The sequence below is a fragment of the Entelurus aequoreus genome, linkage group LG03 (assembly GCF_033978785.1).
Source record: "Entelurus aequoreus isolate RoL-2023_Sb linkage group LG03, RoL_Eaeq_v1.1, whole genome shotgun sequence".
NCBI lineage: Eukaryota > Metazoa > Chordata > Actinopteri > Syngnathiformes > Syngnathidae > Entelurus > Entelurus aequoreus.
The window spans coordinates 50,237,782-50,257,275 of NC_084733.1; the positions used below are offsets into that span (position 1 = coordinate 50,237,782).

General features: G+C 39.2%; 1 protein-coding gene across 8 annotated transcripts in view; it reads right to left on the reverse strand.

The window, feature by feature from the left end:
* ttll5 (tubulin tyrosine ligase-like family, member 5) overlaps positions 1–19,494 on the reverse strand; it is a 142,915-nt gene that overhangs the window by 5,327 nt on the left and 118,094 nt on the right. For 7 of the 8 annotated variants that reach the window (XR_009825310.1, XM_062042037.1, XM_062042041.1 and 4 more), the window contains one exon: positions 11,009–11,091. Coding sequence is in view for 6 of the 8 variants with exons in the window: in XM_062042037.1 (XP_061898021.1) it covers positions 11,009–11,091 (83 nt within the window). In the remaining 2 variants the exon portion in view is untranslated. Of the gene's footprint in view, positions 1–7,895; positions 8,000–11,008; positions 11,092–19,494 lie in introns of all 8 variants that reach the window. The other variant, XR_009825311.1, reaches the window with a different exon arrangement.

Below are 19,494 nucleotides of genomic sequence, written 5' to 3' on the forward strand. Positions count from 1 at the left end.
AAGAAAGAGTACTAGTTATGTCCCTGTGGTTAACGTTTTGCCCTTCATTATGTCCCCCTAGCGTAAGGCAGACTCTTCTGATAGCAGTGAGTCAAAGAAAAGGAAAGCCATCACAGTGGAAGTGAAATAAGACAATAGAAAAATGGCCGGAAAGGGGCAAAATGTACCGACATTACCCGCGTGCTATGTTTGACGTTAGACCAGTGGTTCTCAAAGCGCTCCGTGCTTCCCCTCTTCTGCGGGAACGCTCAGGGGCTCCGCTGTGAGCACCAGACACGCCCCCGCGCTCGCCACGCAGACCGCGCCCACACTCCGCCGCAGCCGGAGGCAATCAACGACCAACGCACCTGGCTTTGATGAGGGACGACAGCATAAAGATCCTCGCCGTTGACTTCTCTTCGTCGGAACGTAGCTCTGCTCGCAGTAAGCTTCGCGTCTCTGACTTCCCGCTTGATCTTGCTCGTTGCTTGTTTCCTTGTGCCCTTTTTCCTGATCCCATTTTTGGCTCTCGTTCTCCCCACAGTGCCCGTGTCTCAGCTTTTGCTGGTACCTCCGCTGCAGCTTTTCCCTCCTGGACTTTGTTTGCTCTCCCCGATCCTTGACCCCGTTTTGGACTTCCGGACTCCTCTCCCCTGCCTTCGACCCCCGCTCGGACCTCGGACCCCCCTTGGCTTCTTCCCCCTTGGACTTGGACGCTGAACATTCAACACGCACCTCAACAAACCTCACGGTATTTTCATATGGTTAATTCCCACACATAGCCTGCCATACAAACACATAGTAGCATACACACCCCATGCACTCATCAAGCACTCAATAAACCTGTTGTCGTGCCGTCTCCTTCCCCAGTCCGACATAACACTTTTTTCACAAAAAACTTTTTTACCACCATAACGACCAACATTAGAATACAGCAGCGTATTCTCCATCCTTGCTCTTAACTCTTCTACTTGACCCTCCCCCTTGGCTCGAGCATCTAGTGCCATGGCGAAAAAAATGCATACAGATGTCGATCGAGTCCCGCTACATCATTAACCCTGGCCGTTTTCCAGAAGTGACGTAAGGCAGATGTGACAAATGTTTGTTTACTTTCAAGATGTCGTCACATACGATGTTTAGCTTTGCTTGTGCTCTTTTTACTTTTTTTCGCCTGTCTTTTTTAAGAAGTGTGATTGGAGCACATACTTGTTGGTCACAAAAAACATTCATGAAGTTTGGTTCTTTTATGAATTTATTATGGGTCTACTGAAAATGTGACCAAATCTGCTGAGTCAAAAGTATACATACAGCAATGTTAATATTTGGTTACATGTCCCTTGGCAAGTTTCATTGCAATAAGGCGCTTTTGGTAGCCATCCACAAGCTTCAGGTTGAATTTTTGACCACTCCTCTTGACAAAAATGGTGCAATTCAGCTAAATGTGTTGGTTTTCTGAAATGGACTTGTTTCCTTAGCATTGTTCACATGTTCTCAATGGGGTTTAAGACAGGACTTTGGGAAGGCCATTCTAAAACCTTAATTCTAGCCTGATTTAGCCATTCCTTTACCACTTTTGACGTGTGTTTGCAGTCATTGTCCTGTTGGAACACCCAACTGCGCCCAAGACCCAATCTCCGGCTGATAATTTTAGGTTGTCCTGAAGAATTTGGAGATAATTTTCCTTTTTCATTGTTCCATTTACTCTCTGTAAAGCACCAGTTCCATTGGCAGCAAAACAGGCACAGAGCATAATACTACCAACACCATGGTTGACGGTAGGAATGGTGTTCCTGGGTTTAAAGGCCTCACCTTTTCTCCTCCAAACATATTGCTGGGTATTTTGGCCAACAGCTAAATTTTTGTTTCATCTGACCACAGAACTTTCCTCCAGAAGGTCTTATCTCTGTCCATGTGATGTCAGATGAAACAAAAGTGGAGCTGTTGGCCACAATAACCAGCAATATGTTTGGAGGAGAAAAGCTGAGGCCTTTAATCCCAGGAACACCATCCCTACAGTCATGCATGGTGTTGGTAGTATTATGCTCTGGGCCTGTTTTGCTGCCAATGGAACTGGTGCTTTACAGAGAGTAAATGAGACAATGAAAAAGGAGGACTAACTCCACATTCTTCAGGACAACCTAAAATCATCAGCCCGGAGGTTGGGTCTTGGGCGCAGTTGGGTGTTCCAACAGGACAATGACCCCAAACACAAGTCAAAAGTGGTAAAGGAATGGCTGAATCAGGCTAGAATTAAGGTTTTAGAATGGCATTCCCAAAGTCCTGACTTAAAGATGTGGACAATGATGAAGAAACAAGTTAATGTCAGAAAACCAACACATTTAGCTGAACTGCACCAATTTTGTCAAGAGGAGTGGTCAAAAATTCAACCAGAAGCTTGTGGATGGCTACCAAAAGCGCCTTATTGCAGTGAAACTTGCCAAGGGACATGTAACCAAATATTAACATTGCTGTATGTATACTTTTGACCCAGCAGATTTGGTCACATTTTCAGTAGACCCATAATAAATTCATAAAAGATCCAAACTTCATGAATGTTTTTTGTGACCAACAAGTATCACAAAAAAATAAGAGTTTTAGAAATTATTGGAAACGCAAGACAGCCATGACATTATGTTCTTTACAAGTGTATGTAAACTTTTGACCACGACTATATATATACATATACATATATATATATATATATATATATATATATATATATATATATATATATATATATATATATATATAATGAAACACATTTTACATTTGTATGTAAACTTTTGACCACGACTATATATATATATATACATATATATATATATATATATATATATATATATATATATATATATATATATATATATATATATATATATAATGAAACACATTTTACATACCACAAGCTGACGTGCTAGCACTTGCATATATCGCCAAAAACGGTGTCTTCTAAACTATATATATATATATATATATATATATATATATATATATATATATATATATATATATATATATATATATATATATATATATATATATATATATATATATATATATATAGTCGTGGTCAAAAGTTTACATACAAATGTAAAATGTGTTTCATTATATATATGTATATATATATATATATATATATATATATATATATATATATATATATATATATATATATATATATATATATATATATATATATATATATATAATGAAACACATTTTACATACCGCAAGCTGACGTGCTAGCACTTGCATATATCGCCAAAAACGGTGTCTTCTAAACAGTCTTCTTCTTAAAAAAGACAGGCGAAAAAAAGTTGAAAGAGCACAAGCGAAGCTGAACATCGCATGTGACGACATCTTGAAAGTAAACAAACATTTGTCACCCTAACCCTAACCCTTACGTCACTTCTGGAAAACGGCCAGGGTTAATGATGTAGCGGGACTCAATCAACGTCCGTATGCATTTTGTTCGCCATGGCACTAGATCAGTGGTTCTTAACCTGGGTTCGATCGAACCCTAGGGGTTCGGTGAGTCGGGCTCAGGGGTTCGGCTGAGGTCAAAACACACCCGACTCATCGTGTAAACAAAAACTTCTCCCTATCGGCGTATTACGTATACGGCAACAGCAGAAGTCACACTGATTTGCAGGTGTGTACTTTGTTGTGAGTTTATGCACTGTGTTGGTTTTGTTCTTTGAACAAGGTGATGTTCATGCACGGTTCATTTTGTGCACCAGTAATAAAACATGGTAACACTTTAGTATGGGGAACATATTCACCATTAATTAGTTGCTTATTAACATGCAAATTAGTAACATATTGGCTCTTAACTAGTCATTATTAAGTACTTTTTAATGCCTTATTCGGCATGGCCTTATTATAACCCTAACCCTCTAACCCTGGCCCTAACCCTCTAACCCTAACCCTAACCAAATAACTCTAAATTAAGTCTTTGTTACTTAGAATATGTTCCTCTAGTGTCCAAAAAACTCCTAAATTAAGTCTTTGTTACTTAGAATATGTTCCCCATACTAAAGTGTTACCAAAAACATATAACTTTGACTTGAATTTGAAAAAAAAAGCATTTTATTTTTCACTAAAGAAGGGTTCTGTGAAAGCGCGTATAAAACTGGTGGGTTCGGTACCTACAACAAGGTTAAGAACCACTGCACTAGATGCTCGAGCCAAGGGGGAGGGTCAAGTAGAAGAGTTGAGAGCCTGGATGGAGAATACGCTGCTGTATTTTAATGTTGGTCATTATGGTGGTAAAAAAGTTTTTGTGAAAAAAGTTCGAGAACCACTGGTCTAACATCAAACATAGCACGCGGGTAACTCAAGACAGCCATGACATTATGTTCTTTACAAGTGTATGTAAACTTTTGACCACAACTGTATATATATATATATATATATATATATAGATATAAATAGATAGATGTATAAATTAAAAGAGGAATAAAACAGCAAACAGTTCTTTATGACAAAAGTTAAACTGTTGACGCTCCTTGCCACACTGCACTTCAAAGTTAGCGGCTTCACTGTGTCGCGGATTGAATTTTTCTTCTTTTTTTCATTAAAAAATATTCCATATTCCATGTATTTTTGGTTTAAATTAAAAATTTTCAAACAAAAATGGCTATTTGCACTAAAAATAGTAATACTACAGTAATATTGGCCACTAGAGGTCCATCCATCCATTTTCTACCGCTTGTTCCTTTCGGGGTCACGGGGGGCGCTGGAGCCTATCTCAGCTGCATTCGGGCGGAAGGCAGGGTACACCCTGGACAAGTCACCACCTCAGACCACTAGAGGTGACCAAACTAATCAGAGCATGCTGTTCAGCCCCTCCTTTACGGATGAAAAATGACTATGTGGGTGTCATTTCATGTCTAGGGGACTATCATAATGTTAACAAAATGCATTTAGAAGGTTTTTTGTGCTCCAGCTATGAAAATATTTGACTCATAATTGATCACTCCTACTTTGCAGAAATTATCTTACCACTTTTAGGCACACAACCAATTAAGGGGCATAAGCAGGGAATTACTATATTTTACAGGTTTTGAAAATGAAAAACATCAGAACGGATCACTTGATTGTTCAGTCTGCGGCCCTCAATTAAAAGACTTTGGACACACCTGCTTTAGATTGTCGCGATCATCATCAAGGATAAAATTGTTATTCTTAAACACGTGAAAAGATCTGGACAGTGATAACTAAGCAGCATAGTGGTGTCATTATTGAGAGTTCATCCTCTAAACACAGCATATCCTCGTACTTTATTGGCTTTGGCCCTGACTGTGGTAAATTAATGTCCACAAAGTAAGAATTATTGATAATTTATCTAATAGGGTCGTATCGCTGTTAATTGGTTCCGGACATGAACTGATATAAACTACAAATCCCGTTTCCATATGAGTTGGGAAATTGTGTTAGATGTAAATATAAACGGAATACAATGATTTGCAAATCATTTTCAACCCATATTCAGTTGAATATGCTACAAAGACAACATATTTGATGTTCAAACTGATAAACTTTTTTTTTTTTGCAAATAATCATTAACTTTACAATTTGATGCCAGCAACACGTGACAAAGAAGTTGGGAAAGGTGGCAATAAATACTGATAAAGTTGAGGAATGCTCATCACACACTTATTTGGAACATCCCACAGGTGAACAGGCAAATTGGAAACAGGTGGGTGCCATGATTGGGTATAAAAGTAGATTCCATGAAATGCTCAGTCATTCACAAACAAGGATGGGGCGAGGGTCACCACTTTGTCAACAAATGCGTGAGCAAATTGTTGAACAGTTTAAGAAAAACCTTTCTCAACCAGCTATTGCAAGAAATTTAGAGATTTCACCATCTACGGTCCGTAATATCATCAAAGGGTTCAGAGAATCTGGAGAAATCACTGTACGTAAGCAGCTAAGCCCGTGACCTTCGATCCCTCAGGCTGTACTGCATCAACAAGCGACATCAGTGTGTAAAGGATATCACCACATGGGCTCAGGAACACTTCAGAAACCCACTGTCAGTAACTACAGTTGGTCGCTACATTTGTAAATGCAAGTTAAAACTCTCCTATGCAAGGCGAAAACCTTTTATCAACAACACCCCAGGAATGTCGTCGGCTTCGCTGGGCCTGAGCTCATCTAAGATGGACTGATACAAAGTGGAAAAGTGTTCTGTGGTCTGACGAGTCCACATTTCAAATTGTTTTTGGAAACTGTGGACATCGTGTCCTCCGGACCAAAGAGGAAAAGAACCATCCGGATTGTTATAGGCGCAAAGTTGAAAAGCCAGCATATGTGATGGTATGGGGGTGTATTAGTGCCCAAGACGTGGGTAACTTACACATCTGTGAAGGCGCCATTAATGCTGAAAGGTACATACAGGTTTTGGAGCAACATATGTTGCCATCCAAGCAACGTTACCATGGACGCCCCTGCTTATTTCAGCAAGACAATGCCAAGCCACGTTTTACATCAACGTGGCTTCATAGTAAAAGAGTGTGGGTACTAGACTGGCCTGCCTGTAGTCCAGACCTGTCTCCCATTGAAAATGTGTGGCGCATTATGAAGCCTAAAATACCACAACAGTGACCCTGGACTGTTGAACAACTTAAGCTGTACATCAAGCAAGAATGGGAAAGAATTCCACCTGAGAAGCTTAAAAAATGTGTCTCCTCAGTTCCCAAACGTTTACTGAGTGTTGTTAAAAGGAAAGGCCATGTAACACAGTGGTGAACATGCCCTTTCCCAACTACTTTGGCACTTGTTGCAGCCATGAAATTCTAAGTTAATTATTATTTGCAAAAAAAAAAAATTTTTATGAGTTTGAACATCAAATATCTTGTCTTTGTAGTGCATTAAATTGATTATGGGTTGAAAATGATTTGCAAATCATTGTATTCTGTTTATATTTACATCTAACACAATTTTCCAACTCATATGGAAACGGGGTTTGTAATTACAACAGAGTAGGTATCATTAAGTATAAACCAAATATCTATATGTTTACAACTTTCTAAATACATTTTTAAAACAATATGAGAGACGTCTAGACATGAAATAACACCCTTAAATCACCTTTAATCCAATATAGCAACTACCTGAGGATGAGTCAATCAGTGGCCACAATACTGAACAGCGCGCTCTGATTGGTCTCCTTTAGTGGCCAATACTACTGTAGTATTGATATTTTTTTGTTTATTTAGCCATTTGTATGCTTACAGAATATGCTTTAAAAAATAACAAATAAAAACACTTCCAAAAATCTACGATGTGGTGAAGCCACGATATTTGAGTGCAATGTGGAGAGGAAAGACTGTATTTTAATTGTTAGAGCATGATAAACCTGTTTGCAGTATGAGCGTCTAAATACATTGTTCAAACATTATTAGAGCCATCCAGAGATGAAATCATCACCCTTTAGTCACCTTTACACTCTTCTGCCTGAGGCCAAGACAATCAGTGGCTTAGATACTGAACAGCACACTCGGATTGGTTTGGTCTCATCCAGTGTACTGTATTGATAGATTTTTTTAACTTAATTTAGACATTATTATGTTTAGAACTTGCATAATTTATGCCAAAAATAAGTAGAATATGATTAAAAAACAACAACAAAAATATGTTTCCAGTGTCCAAGACAACCACTGGGATAAAAGTAAGTAGTTGTTCTCTTTTTTAGTGCGGTTTGATTTCATTCTTGCTTTAAATATTTTTACTACTGTATTCTTTAGTACAATTTACTTTGGTTTGTGGCAAACCCCAGAAAAAGTTTGCCACAAACCATAGCAAATTTTTACTTGTTGCAATGAAATATAATCCACTTCTGTCATTGCGTAGCTTGCACCTGAATTAGCAGTTGGCAACATGCCTGATTCTCATAAAAGAGTCCTCACCTTGACAGGATTGGTCTCTCACTCATTTTCCTTTCAGAGAGTGGGCAATAAATCTTTTCCCTGTCACCGGCTGCTGAGGTTTGACAATCGGGCCAAGCGGAGGCCTGGAAAACACATGCGAGTCACATATTTCCCCGGCGGCTTTGTACATTTTGATCGGACCTTGAGAAAAGAATCGTGCCGTCACTTTCATGTCACAAAATTGACAAGAGCAACACACCGAAGTGGCGGGCGAAAGAAGGAGCTTTGGGCAGGCGGACAATAGAAGCAAAGTAAGGAAGGGATTAGGAGAGTTTACAAGAGAGAGATACAAGGGAAAGTGTGATTAATGGCAACTGACAGCTGATCACAGAGAATGCTCTCCATTTGGAGGCGCTGTCACAGTCAATCAGTGCAGTGCAGTCATCTTCCTACAAAGGTAAACTGGGCAGGCACAGAGCTCTACAAAGGCTGTGGCCCTTCTAACAACACCCTGCACCCCTCCCTTCTCCAAAACATCACACTGGCTCTCTGTTTCTCTCCATTGTCAATAGACTTGACCTGTTGGTCTAACTTGGGTTCTGGTAATGAATATTTATCTCAAAGGTCTCTCACTCTTTCTCCACAAATGAGCTACCGGCTGATCATGAGAAGAGAACCAGACCTTGCATTATTAATTAAATAATGACACATGAACCCATTCTAATGAGAATAATTTTAACCAGTGGTCCCCTCGAACAGAATGTATCGTCCAGTTCATCTTATCTTAACTTGATTTATCACAAACCAAAAAGAATCCTGCAAAGTATCATAAAGACAAACAAATTAAAAACAATTTTTTTGGAACAATACTAGAGTTCCTTTCCTTTTGAGCCACAATGGAAGCGTACCTCCTGCCCCAGAAGACGTTTGCAAAGCTATGTCATTTGATCTTAATGTCTTACGTGATTCTCCGTTAAGTATTTGTAAAGTCATCTTAATTATATAATTTTACTATGTGTTATTATTTTTTTAAATTTTATTCAAGCACATTGTATGATTTTTTTAAAAACTTTTATGAGTGCATTGGAAGTAGGGTTGTACAGTATACCGGTACAACTGTAATAAAGTACTGTGGTACTAATGAATTAAAAACGGTACTATACTGCTTTTGAAAAATACCGGTACTTCTTTTTTCATCAACATGACGTGCTGACATGATGAATAAAGAGATTAATCATCCATTTTCTACCTCTTGTCCCTCATAATTTTGACAAAATAATACAATGAGATATAATATGTTACTGCATAGGGATGTAAATCTTACAACTCACGATTTGATTCGATTCTGATTCTTGGGATGACGACTGGATTCAAAATCTATTCTTGATTTAATATGATTCAAACACATTCTTGCAATATATCTTTAATATAAAAATGATGATTAAATATTTTTAAAACAGGTTATATGTTACACAAACTCCTCTTGGCAACATATACATAGTGAGTAAGTGTGAACATGGCCAAAAAAACCTGCTTTTTAAAAATGAGGAAAAAAAGCGTTGTTGTTTTTTAGCACCCCTACTGTTTTGTGTGTCTGTACCAAAAATTGCTAATAAGCTGTGTTTGTCCGACAGAGTGCGCAGCTCCAATACGGTTTGTTTGTGTACTTTATCCAATTTCTACATATATACTGCAACTATGCACATCTTCAATATGATAAATGATATTAGGTACAACAACGTAAGATTAAGACATAGGAAAGGAGGACACAAATATTAGCAACACTAGTATAGATAGCTATGTGAGCTACAGTGCTAATGTTATAGTTGCTCTTTAGCAGCAACATGATGCTTGATTAGCCTGTTTGTTTTTAACAGTGCAACCTTAGCACAGCACTGTTGCAGGAAAAACTGTAGCTTTGAATGCATTGTATGTTTAAAAACATAAAATGTTACTAGATAGGAGACTAAAGATGTATCACAGTTACATTTGTTTTTGCTGTACTCTAGAAATATTTCTTTCATCATGAATGGAAACAATGGCTGTGTTATTGTATTTACTATGTTTTGTTTCGTCAACAATGGAAGCATAGTGTTAAATGTCAAAGAGTGCAATTATAATCATAAATTGTCTCTATTAATAATTCAAAGGAATGTGAAAACAATCACATTGTTGTTTGTGTTCAGTGGTAATAGTATCAATAGAGAGCTTGTTATAGGTCAAAGTTTTATTTCTGTCTTTAGTTGAGTTTCTAAAAGCCCTAAGTGCAACATGAAGAAAAAAACAAATTTTTGAATTCGAAAGTTGAGTATGTTACAGTAATTGATGAGTTTAAAGGGTGTTTATTAACGTAGGCCAGCATTCATACTTGAAGGAGGAGAATGAAAGGAAATCACACGCACGCACACACACACACACACACACACACACACGCACACACACACACACACACACACACACACGCACGCACGCACGCACAATTTTCTAGCGTATTTTTCCGACAGCTCAGTTTGGACAAACGCAGGCTGATCTCTGCTCGGGCTGGACTGTGACACTCAAATGAAGTGATGAATGGTTAGATTTGCTAATGCTAATGCTGCGCATGGAAAAAAGGCCCGTGATCAGACAAACAGATGTGCGGCGCATCGGTGAAAACTGCTTAATATCACCGGTGCTACAATAACCTCAACACTCCGCTGGGCTGCCGGCTCGTGATGGAAAGAGCGGCTCAGGTCCTGAAAGATGACGGGTCACACGTGAGCGGAGAAAGCCACAAGTGCAGCGCATTAGCTGCAATAAACCCAGAGCTGGATTTTTGATTCTCTCGGTGCAAGTGAACAAGCTTTTGGCAAAGGGATCGTAAGTGGAACTGGGGAGAATTGTCCAACAGATGGGAATTTCCTCTCTGTTTCAAAAAGAAAGATGCCATCATTGTTAAGCCTCGTTTATTCATCCTTCAGCGATGACATCACCTCTGCTAAATTCTTCTAATCTATCTAACGGCATTTACACACCGCAGAGAGCAACACTAAAAATACCCAATGGTGCTTATCGCTGCTCCGTGGGGAATGACTTCGATGAAAAGGGAACACAAACAGGGAGGGGGCACAGGAACTTTCTAAGCACGTGCAGAACCACAACACCAGACCCACCTGTTTTTGCGCAGATGACCTGGTAGGGCGACTGCTGCGCGCTGGTCACACTTCCCTGAGTCGACCTCTGAGTGGAAGTCTGCCTGGAGAGCAAACACAAGATACAATATATATCAATGCGAAGCTCAATACTTCAACATATTCTGTATGTTATTCTCCTAACACTTCTGACTTCTTTTATTATTGGTTTTTGAACAGTGTCCATGATCCATTATTCACAAGGAATTGACAAATTTCCATCTGTAGTCCTTAATTTGACACCACCTGACATACCTGAGAAAACCATGACACAATTACTAAAACAATAAAAAGACTCGGTATAAAACGACATATGTTCACATAGAAAACCGTACAAAACAAAACAGCAACTTGTACAAAAAACACTTCACACATCTACACACCTCATCTCACTTTATTCAAAAATGTTAATTTATAAAATGCATATGCTGGAAAGAGCAAAGAGGCCTACAATTCATAAAATGCCCAAAGATACAATGCATAAATAACACAATTACAAAACACCTACATCAATTATTATTCATACAAACTACACTTCAGTACAGAGCTACAATGTACATTTTCATAGAATACAGACTAAAAAAAGTATAATTCACAAAAGGACTGAATCAATGCATAGGTTTATAGGGGACCTATGATGAATTTTGTCTCTTCTGACTTACAAGTACTTGTGTTAAAATATGCCTAAGAGTCAAATCATAGGGTTCATGCATTCTAGCGTGAGTTTGCGCACAGTTTTGGATGCCTCTGTTCACTGCGTTTCACAGTCTGGCTATATTGTGACATCACAGCGAGGTGGGTGTACTTATTTGGACATTACCTCAAGCTCTCAGCAAGAGGGGAGGAGCTCCTCTTCCTCAGCTTCAGGTTATGAGCAAACACAACAAAAGGTAGGATACAGCTTTATTTCCAGCAAATCTTGGCATGCGCATAATAACACCGACTGCGACATGCAGTGACATAACACTTACTGCAAAGAGCTGTTTTATGCAGGTCTTAATCAATAGAATTAAACGGATTATAAAGGTGACTGTGGAGCAAAATTTATGTAAAATTTACACAAAACATATCCAATACATATTATCTAGACAAATGTTTCTCAAACTTTTTTCACCAAATACCACCTTAGTAAAAACGTGGCTCCGCAGGTTCACCTACGGAAACCTTGTTACGACTTTTACTTCCTCTAGATAGTCAAGTTTGACCGTCTTCTCGGCCTCCACCAGAGCCTGAGTAGACCCCCCGCGGGGCCGATCCAAGGACCTCACTAAACCATCCAATCGGTAGTAGCGACGGGCGGTGTAATGACCAACATTAAAATACAGTAGCGTAGTAAGCCTACGTATTCATTAAAAACAAGGCACAGGCTTTGTAAGTATATTTAATATTTTGGTTACTGTTACATTACACACAGTTTGAACAATAACACTGTGTTTGAATATAAGAAAATAAGGCACTGTACTTTAATCATGTAATTATTTGGCGTACCACTAGGAAGAGCCCGCGTACCACTTTGGTACGTGTACAACTGTTTGAGAATCACTGATCTAGACAACAAGGAAGTGTTTTAAATGTAGATTAAAACACCTTTATAATATATCGTAAAATACTACAATAATACACAGGTCAAAATACTACAGTCTTTTATTGTAAACTACCTATCATTTAAAAATATTAATCCAGTAGTTTTGTCCAACGGTTTCCTTTTTGCAAGAAAATAAAAGTTATTGTAATTTGTCAGATTTTTCAGGTGTGTGGGATACTTATTCCAATCTTTCATTGCTGTTGTAGAAAAAGCAGATTGGGCAAAAGCATATTTTCTCTGTGGAGCCTTACAGTCCCCCTGGATGCAAACTTTAAGGCCTTAGTTTTTAGTCTCTCTGTGGTCAGCGGTGCCACTAGTTAAAGTTAAAGTTAAAGTACCAATGATTGTCACACACACACTAGGTATGGTGAAATTTGTCCTCTGTATTTGACCCATCCCCTTGTTCACCCCCTGGGAGGTGAGGGGAGCAGTGAGCAGCAGTGAGCAGCAGCGGTGGCCGCGCCCGGGAATCATTTTTGGTGATTTAACCCCCAATTCCAACCCTTGATGCTGAGTGCCAAGCAGGGAGGTAGAGAACTGAGGCTCCATTTAAAAAAAAAAAAAAAATCACATTTGATAGGTATCACCATTTTCTATGGTTCCTGTCAATCATGGGCCAGATATATCATTAACACTGTCCTACGGCCCCCTTACTGCGCCCATGACTGTGCTTGTGTGAGTTGTGAGTCACTCAGTTAATACAGAGTGGTTGTTTTATTTGCACAGCCAAACGAACCAATTAATCTTCCTGATGACTGTGTGTATGAATGTACAATGATGTGCGTTTGTTTGGCACTGAACTGAATCTAGTATAGATTATGGGATAATCCATTTAGCAGCCACTTTATTTGGTACATAATCCTCCTTTTGACTACCATCAATTCATTCAATGTATGTATCTTGGTATGATTTGATGTATTATTGGGAAAAGTAGGAATTCAATTTAATTTAATAATTAATTTTCAAGGACAACACAAAAGGGCCAAGGCAGACGAGGTCAACTTGTCACATTTAATCTCTGGGCTGTCAATGTTATACTTTTATAGTAGAGTAAAGTGTTTTAATGATCATTTTCCAGGACAGAAAAAAACTAGGTTTCTGATGGAAACACATAACTGCCTACTGTGATGCGACCTTGATGTTTTACTGCCGTGCTTTTATTTTGAAGGCCTGACTGAATACATAACACATGGAGTGAATCCCCTTTTCAGTCATCCACAATCTACAGTATGTTAGTGGAGGTGGCACTGCAAAATTCCAAAACACCTATTTCGGTGTGGTCAGCATTACAACTGCCTCGCTCAGGACGAGAGAGTCTGCTTTTAGGCGGGCCTGCCTGTTTTGTCCTGGGCTTCATTGACACTTGATTAAACAAACCACACTTGCAGAGCAAACCAGGCTAAAGTTTGTTTAAAAGTGTAAACGCACCCCGAATCAACGGCACAATGTGTAAAAAATGGGCTGACAGTATCAAACAATGATAAATGGTGTTATTTTTGGTGTATTTATATGCCAGAGGTGGTTGAATCAAGTGTACTAATGAAGTGACAAACACAGTACAAATAGAAGTCTGTCTTGCAGCTGAATAGTGAATACATTGGTCTTTACATGGCACATGTATATCAAAGTGCTTCGTCTAGATGCCTGCAGATTGCAGACGTGACACATTACAAGGCCCTTTTCTACATTACAAATAGCAAATGCTGTAAATCACTGTAAAAGCTGGTGAGGCGCCGAACAGGAGCAGAGATGTCTGTAACTGTATACATCCAGCCTGTTAAGTATTTTTTTGTTTGGGGTGCAAGGGGGAGAACGGGGGGTGGGGGGACAATAAATAAAGCTTAGCTGGTATTAACCTCTCGCCCATTGCAGCCGCCTGCCAGAAGAGCATTAACCAGGTAATGAGGGTACACACAGCGTCCTTGTAAGGGGCTGCACAGTTGTTCTTTCATACCATTACACAACCACAAATAGAATTGGCCCACTTTAAGCGTGGCATACTTCAACAGGAAGCAGCTCCTTTCATATGGAGAGGGAAGAAAAAAAACTTGACCTCTGGGTTTTTCACATCACTTTCTTTGTCAACAGTCGTTCATTCCGTCACTCTGAGAGCAGGGCAGCCGCAAACGCTGCATGTGGGCTCGCCTTGGAGCCGCTGAGCATGTGTACACCTTGTTATGCATGCAGGTAGCTTGCCTGTCCTAATGTTATTCATAGTGAGCAAAGGGGATCGAGTTTAACCATAAACACACTTTTGGCAGCTCCAGCGTGTATATAGTATCCTGTGCAAATAACTACTGTTGTGGCTGATTAATAGGGAGTGAAAGCGGCAGCTAGGCTGACATTAATGGCGCTCCTGTAATTGTCACCCTATTAGTAATGCCACACGACAGCCAGGGGTTTCCGTAGTTACAGCTGCGACTCGCCAAAGCGTGCAAACAAAATACCAAACAGGCTCATTTATTTGTGTTACAAATTGCTGCTTTCAAAGTCTTTGCTGCAGTCATTTCACCGTGATTCCTCGAAGCCCCTTGGGTTGGCAGCTGTGGTAGGCTGATAGGGGCTTTGACCTACCACATGTGATACTAACTTGAGGCACATTTACACGTGGGCTGAAAAAGGAAGTCGGCAGCACAATGCCAGCCTGACGCTATTCATTTTATATACCGCTTGCCCACATTCATGAGTGAGCTGGAATCAATAGTATATAGCAGTGTTTTTCAACCACTGTGCCGCGGCACACTAGTGTGCCGTGAGATATTGGCTGGTGTGCCGTGGGAAATTATATAACTTCACCTAATTGGTCCAAAAAATATTTTTTGCAAATCAATAATTATAATCTGCAAATAATGTGCCGTTGCTTAGTGTCTGCGCTGTGTAGAACTCGGCAGGGTAACCACGCAATACTCCATGTCAGTAGGTGGCAGCAGGTAGTTAATTGCTTTGTAAAAGTCGGAATGTGTCGGGTGAGACGAGGATGGTGTGTTGTGATCCCAATATGCAGACCACAGCGGGAGGCAGTGTGCAGGTAAAAAAGGTATGTAATGTTTAAACCAAAAATGAACAAAAGGGAATGGGAAAGGAAAAGGCACTGGCTATGCAAAACAAAAGTAACACTGACTGGCTACAAAGTAAACAGAAACAAAATGCTGGACGACAGCAAAAACTTACGGCGTCCACAAAGTCCGTACATGACATGACAATCAACAATGTCCACACAAAGAAGGATAGCCACAACGTAAATAGCCTTGCTTGCTAACACAAAGCAGGTGCGGGGCATAGCGCTCAAAGGAAGACATGAAACTGCTACAGGAAAACATCAACAAAACGGAAAGGCCACCAAAATAACAGCGCAAGACAAGAACTAAAGTACTACACACAGGAAAACACAAACGAACTGAAAATAAGGCACAACGACCAGGGGGAGTTTCATTTTTAAACGTTTTCTGCTGGTGGTGTGCCTCCATATTTTTTAATTAAAAAAATGTGCCTTGCCTCAAAAAAGGTTGAAAAACACTGGTATATAGTATATATAGCATGTAAAACCCTAACCCTATGCTAACCCCATATATATATACAGTATATAGCATGTAGTACCTGGATAAAACCCACTCAAGCACGTGGATAACATACAAACAGAGATGTTCCGATGGAGATTGTAACCCTGAACTGTGAGGTAGACATGCTGACCATGATTCCAGTCTGACGCCTTAATTCAAATATCCTTGCCAGGAACGTCATTTGTATTGGAGGGATTTTTCAGGGTTAATTGTCGATCATGAGAAATTTGTCGCAAACACATTGGTCATGACGTAGTACATATTGCTGTCTTTCCTGCTGCGATCATGGGTTTGGTTTCCAGCCAATGCCCCAACACCCAGCCACTGGAGATTTACAGTGCTGGTCCATAGCGCGGATAAATGGGCGTATTGCATCAGAAATGGGCTGTGCCTTACAAACCATGCAAGTTAGAAATGACAAACTGCAGCAATCCCTGACGGGAAGAAGCTTAAAGAGTCCTTACTAAAGGGGAATCATAATGTAGTTTACTTCTGGGCAGAAACCAGCTAGCTCAGAGCACAATTAATTCAAAGCAAGCATGTTTCCTGCCTAAATGAGTTGTATATAAAATAAACAGGAAGACGGCAAAGTCTGATAAAGGATAATTTTGTATCAAAAAGTCGTAAGCATTGTGGTGCAATATATAGCAGTTGTGGAAAATGTTAATTGTACAGGGGACAGGTGAGACACAGAAAATATTGAGGAGGGCCTAGCTAACAGGCTGAAGTATGCTTAATATCGACAAAAGGCAAAAAGGCAAAACAATTAAACTAGCGCTTTGATGCTTTACAACTGGTAAGGGTAAATGTAATTTAAGCAATGGAAAATAAGCCCAGCAAAAACATATTTTATTCAACGTAAATATGTCAAAACTAAAGTAAATAAATTTAATCTGCCTAATGTGTCTTTACACAACCACAGCACCATGAATAACTTGAAGAAATGTGTTTGTACAGTGTGAGGTGCAGCATTTGTGTGTGTTGAAGCAGGGGTCTCCTACTTTCATCACTCGTAGAGTTACTCGAGACCTGGGTAGAGTGGCCAAAAATTGTGCTGAAATGAGAGTAAAGTTACTGTAATTTACTGTAGAGTAATATGACTCAAGTGAAAGTAAAAAGTAGTCATTCAAAGAATTACTTGAGTAAGAGTAAGTATTCAGAGAAAAGGATAATCATGTACTGAGTAACTAGTGAGTAACATCATTTATGTAATTAGTATTTGTGTGTGCGCGTGTTTGTGCGTGTGTGTGTGCATGTGTGTGTGTGCACGCACACGCGAGCGTATGCGTGTGTGTCTGTAAGAATTCCTGTAAGAATTACTTTTTTTGAGTTGTTAGCTTAAAGCGTCTTTCTGTCTCTGACTCCCTCATCGTCATGTGACATGAGTGCGTGACTGTTAACCATCCATCCATTTTCTACCGCTTATCCCTTTCGGGGTCGCGGTGGGGTCGCTGGAGCCTATCTCAGCTGCACTCGGGCGGAAGGCGGGGTACACCCTGGACAAGTCGCCACCTATGTGATGATGTTGCTGAATAGTTTTGATGACCTGCCTAATATTGCCTCTGATTGGCCAGTCCATAATGTTTCACACTAACTTTAGTCAATTGTGGCTCATCATACAAACACCAACCAATCACAATAGATTTTTCCAGATGTATGGATGTTCTCATTTATCCAGGTCATTGTATTTTCTCACCCTTCCAGTCGTGTCATCTCCTCTGCTTTGGCTCCACTCGCGCTTCTCGTTTCCGCTGGCTCTTCCTCTCCACGCCTTTCGTGTGCATCCTTAGTTATTTTTCCTCAGTCCTTTTTGAGTTCTTTTTTGTTATTATTATTATTATTATTATTTCTTCTCTGCGTAGTAGTGGGGTCTTACTCGCAAAGCTGATGGTAACATATACAGTATATTAAGCAGGTCCTTTCATGTGCTGAACTGCTATGCTATTCTGTTGTGTCAGTACGCTGCAGTTTCATATTTATCCATCTAATTTTCTATACCACTTTTCCTGTTCAGGGCTTTCCTGTGCTGTTCACTACACACTGAACTGGACAGTCGCCCAGTTCATTAAGTTGGATTCAAGCACACGCTGCATGAAAGACATCTATGTGAACCAGAGGTGGGTAGTAACACGCTACATTATTCTGTTAGATTTACTTAAGTCATTTTTTGGGCTTTTGCACTTGTATTAAATGCAAAATACTTTTTATTTTTACTTGAGTATTTTTGTGAAAAAGAAACGCTACTTTGACTTTGTTACATTGAGTGCCATTCCAGTCGCTACATTTATTTATATCATCATTATATATATTCATAATCTATTGATTACTGCTTACAAAGACGTACTTTTGGCTCGTTAGAGAGACTTCTTTCAACGAGCTCTGTCACATAACCCTGTTTCACCAATCCAACATAAGCCCAAATTACATTTGACTCCATTTCACCAATCAAATGGAGCCTGGCAATCACATGATCGCTCTAAAACAACACACCGTAAAAAGGGCACTCTTCAACATTAACCTTAAAAACTAGGAAAAATAACATTTATCTCATGCACTGTAGTCGAAATGTTCAAAAGAATTTGCATAAATTCCACTTCCAACTAGAGGAAACATGGCGCGGTAAGTTGTACTGTAGATGTTCTTTTTATGTTTTAGCCTCAGAGGGTTAGTCTTAAACTGGATAAGTAGTTATCTAAAAAACAGGAAACAATACGTGAAGCTAGGCGAACACACGTCTACAACGCTAAATATATCCTGTGGTGTACCTCAGGGATCAATACTAGGACCTAAATTATTCAATCTCTATATAAATGACATTTGTAAAGTTACAAAAGATTTAAAGTTAGTATTATTTGCGGATGATACAACAGCGTTTTGCTCAGGAGAGAACACACAGAAGCTAATACAAATAATAACAGAAGAAATGAACAAATTAAAAAGATGGTTTGACAAAAACAGATTATCGTTGAATCTCAGTAAAACTAAGATAATGCTATTTGGTAACAGTGGAAGGGAAAGTCAAACACAAATACAAATAGATGGAGTAAAAATTGAAAGAGTAAATGAAACTAAATTTCTAGGTATTATGATTGATGATAAATTGAACTGGAAATCTCATGTAAAAAATAGACAACATAAAGTAGCGAGAAACACATCAATAATGAATAAAGCAAAACATGTTCTAGACCAAAAATCACTTCATATTCTCTACTGCTCGCTAGTGTTACCATATCTGAGCTACTGTGTAGAAATATGGGGAAATAACTACAAAAGTACACTTCATTCATTAACGGTGTTACAAAAAAGATCAGTTAGAATAATAC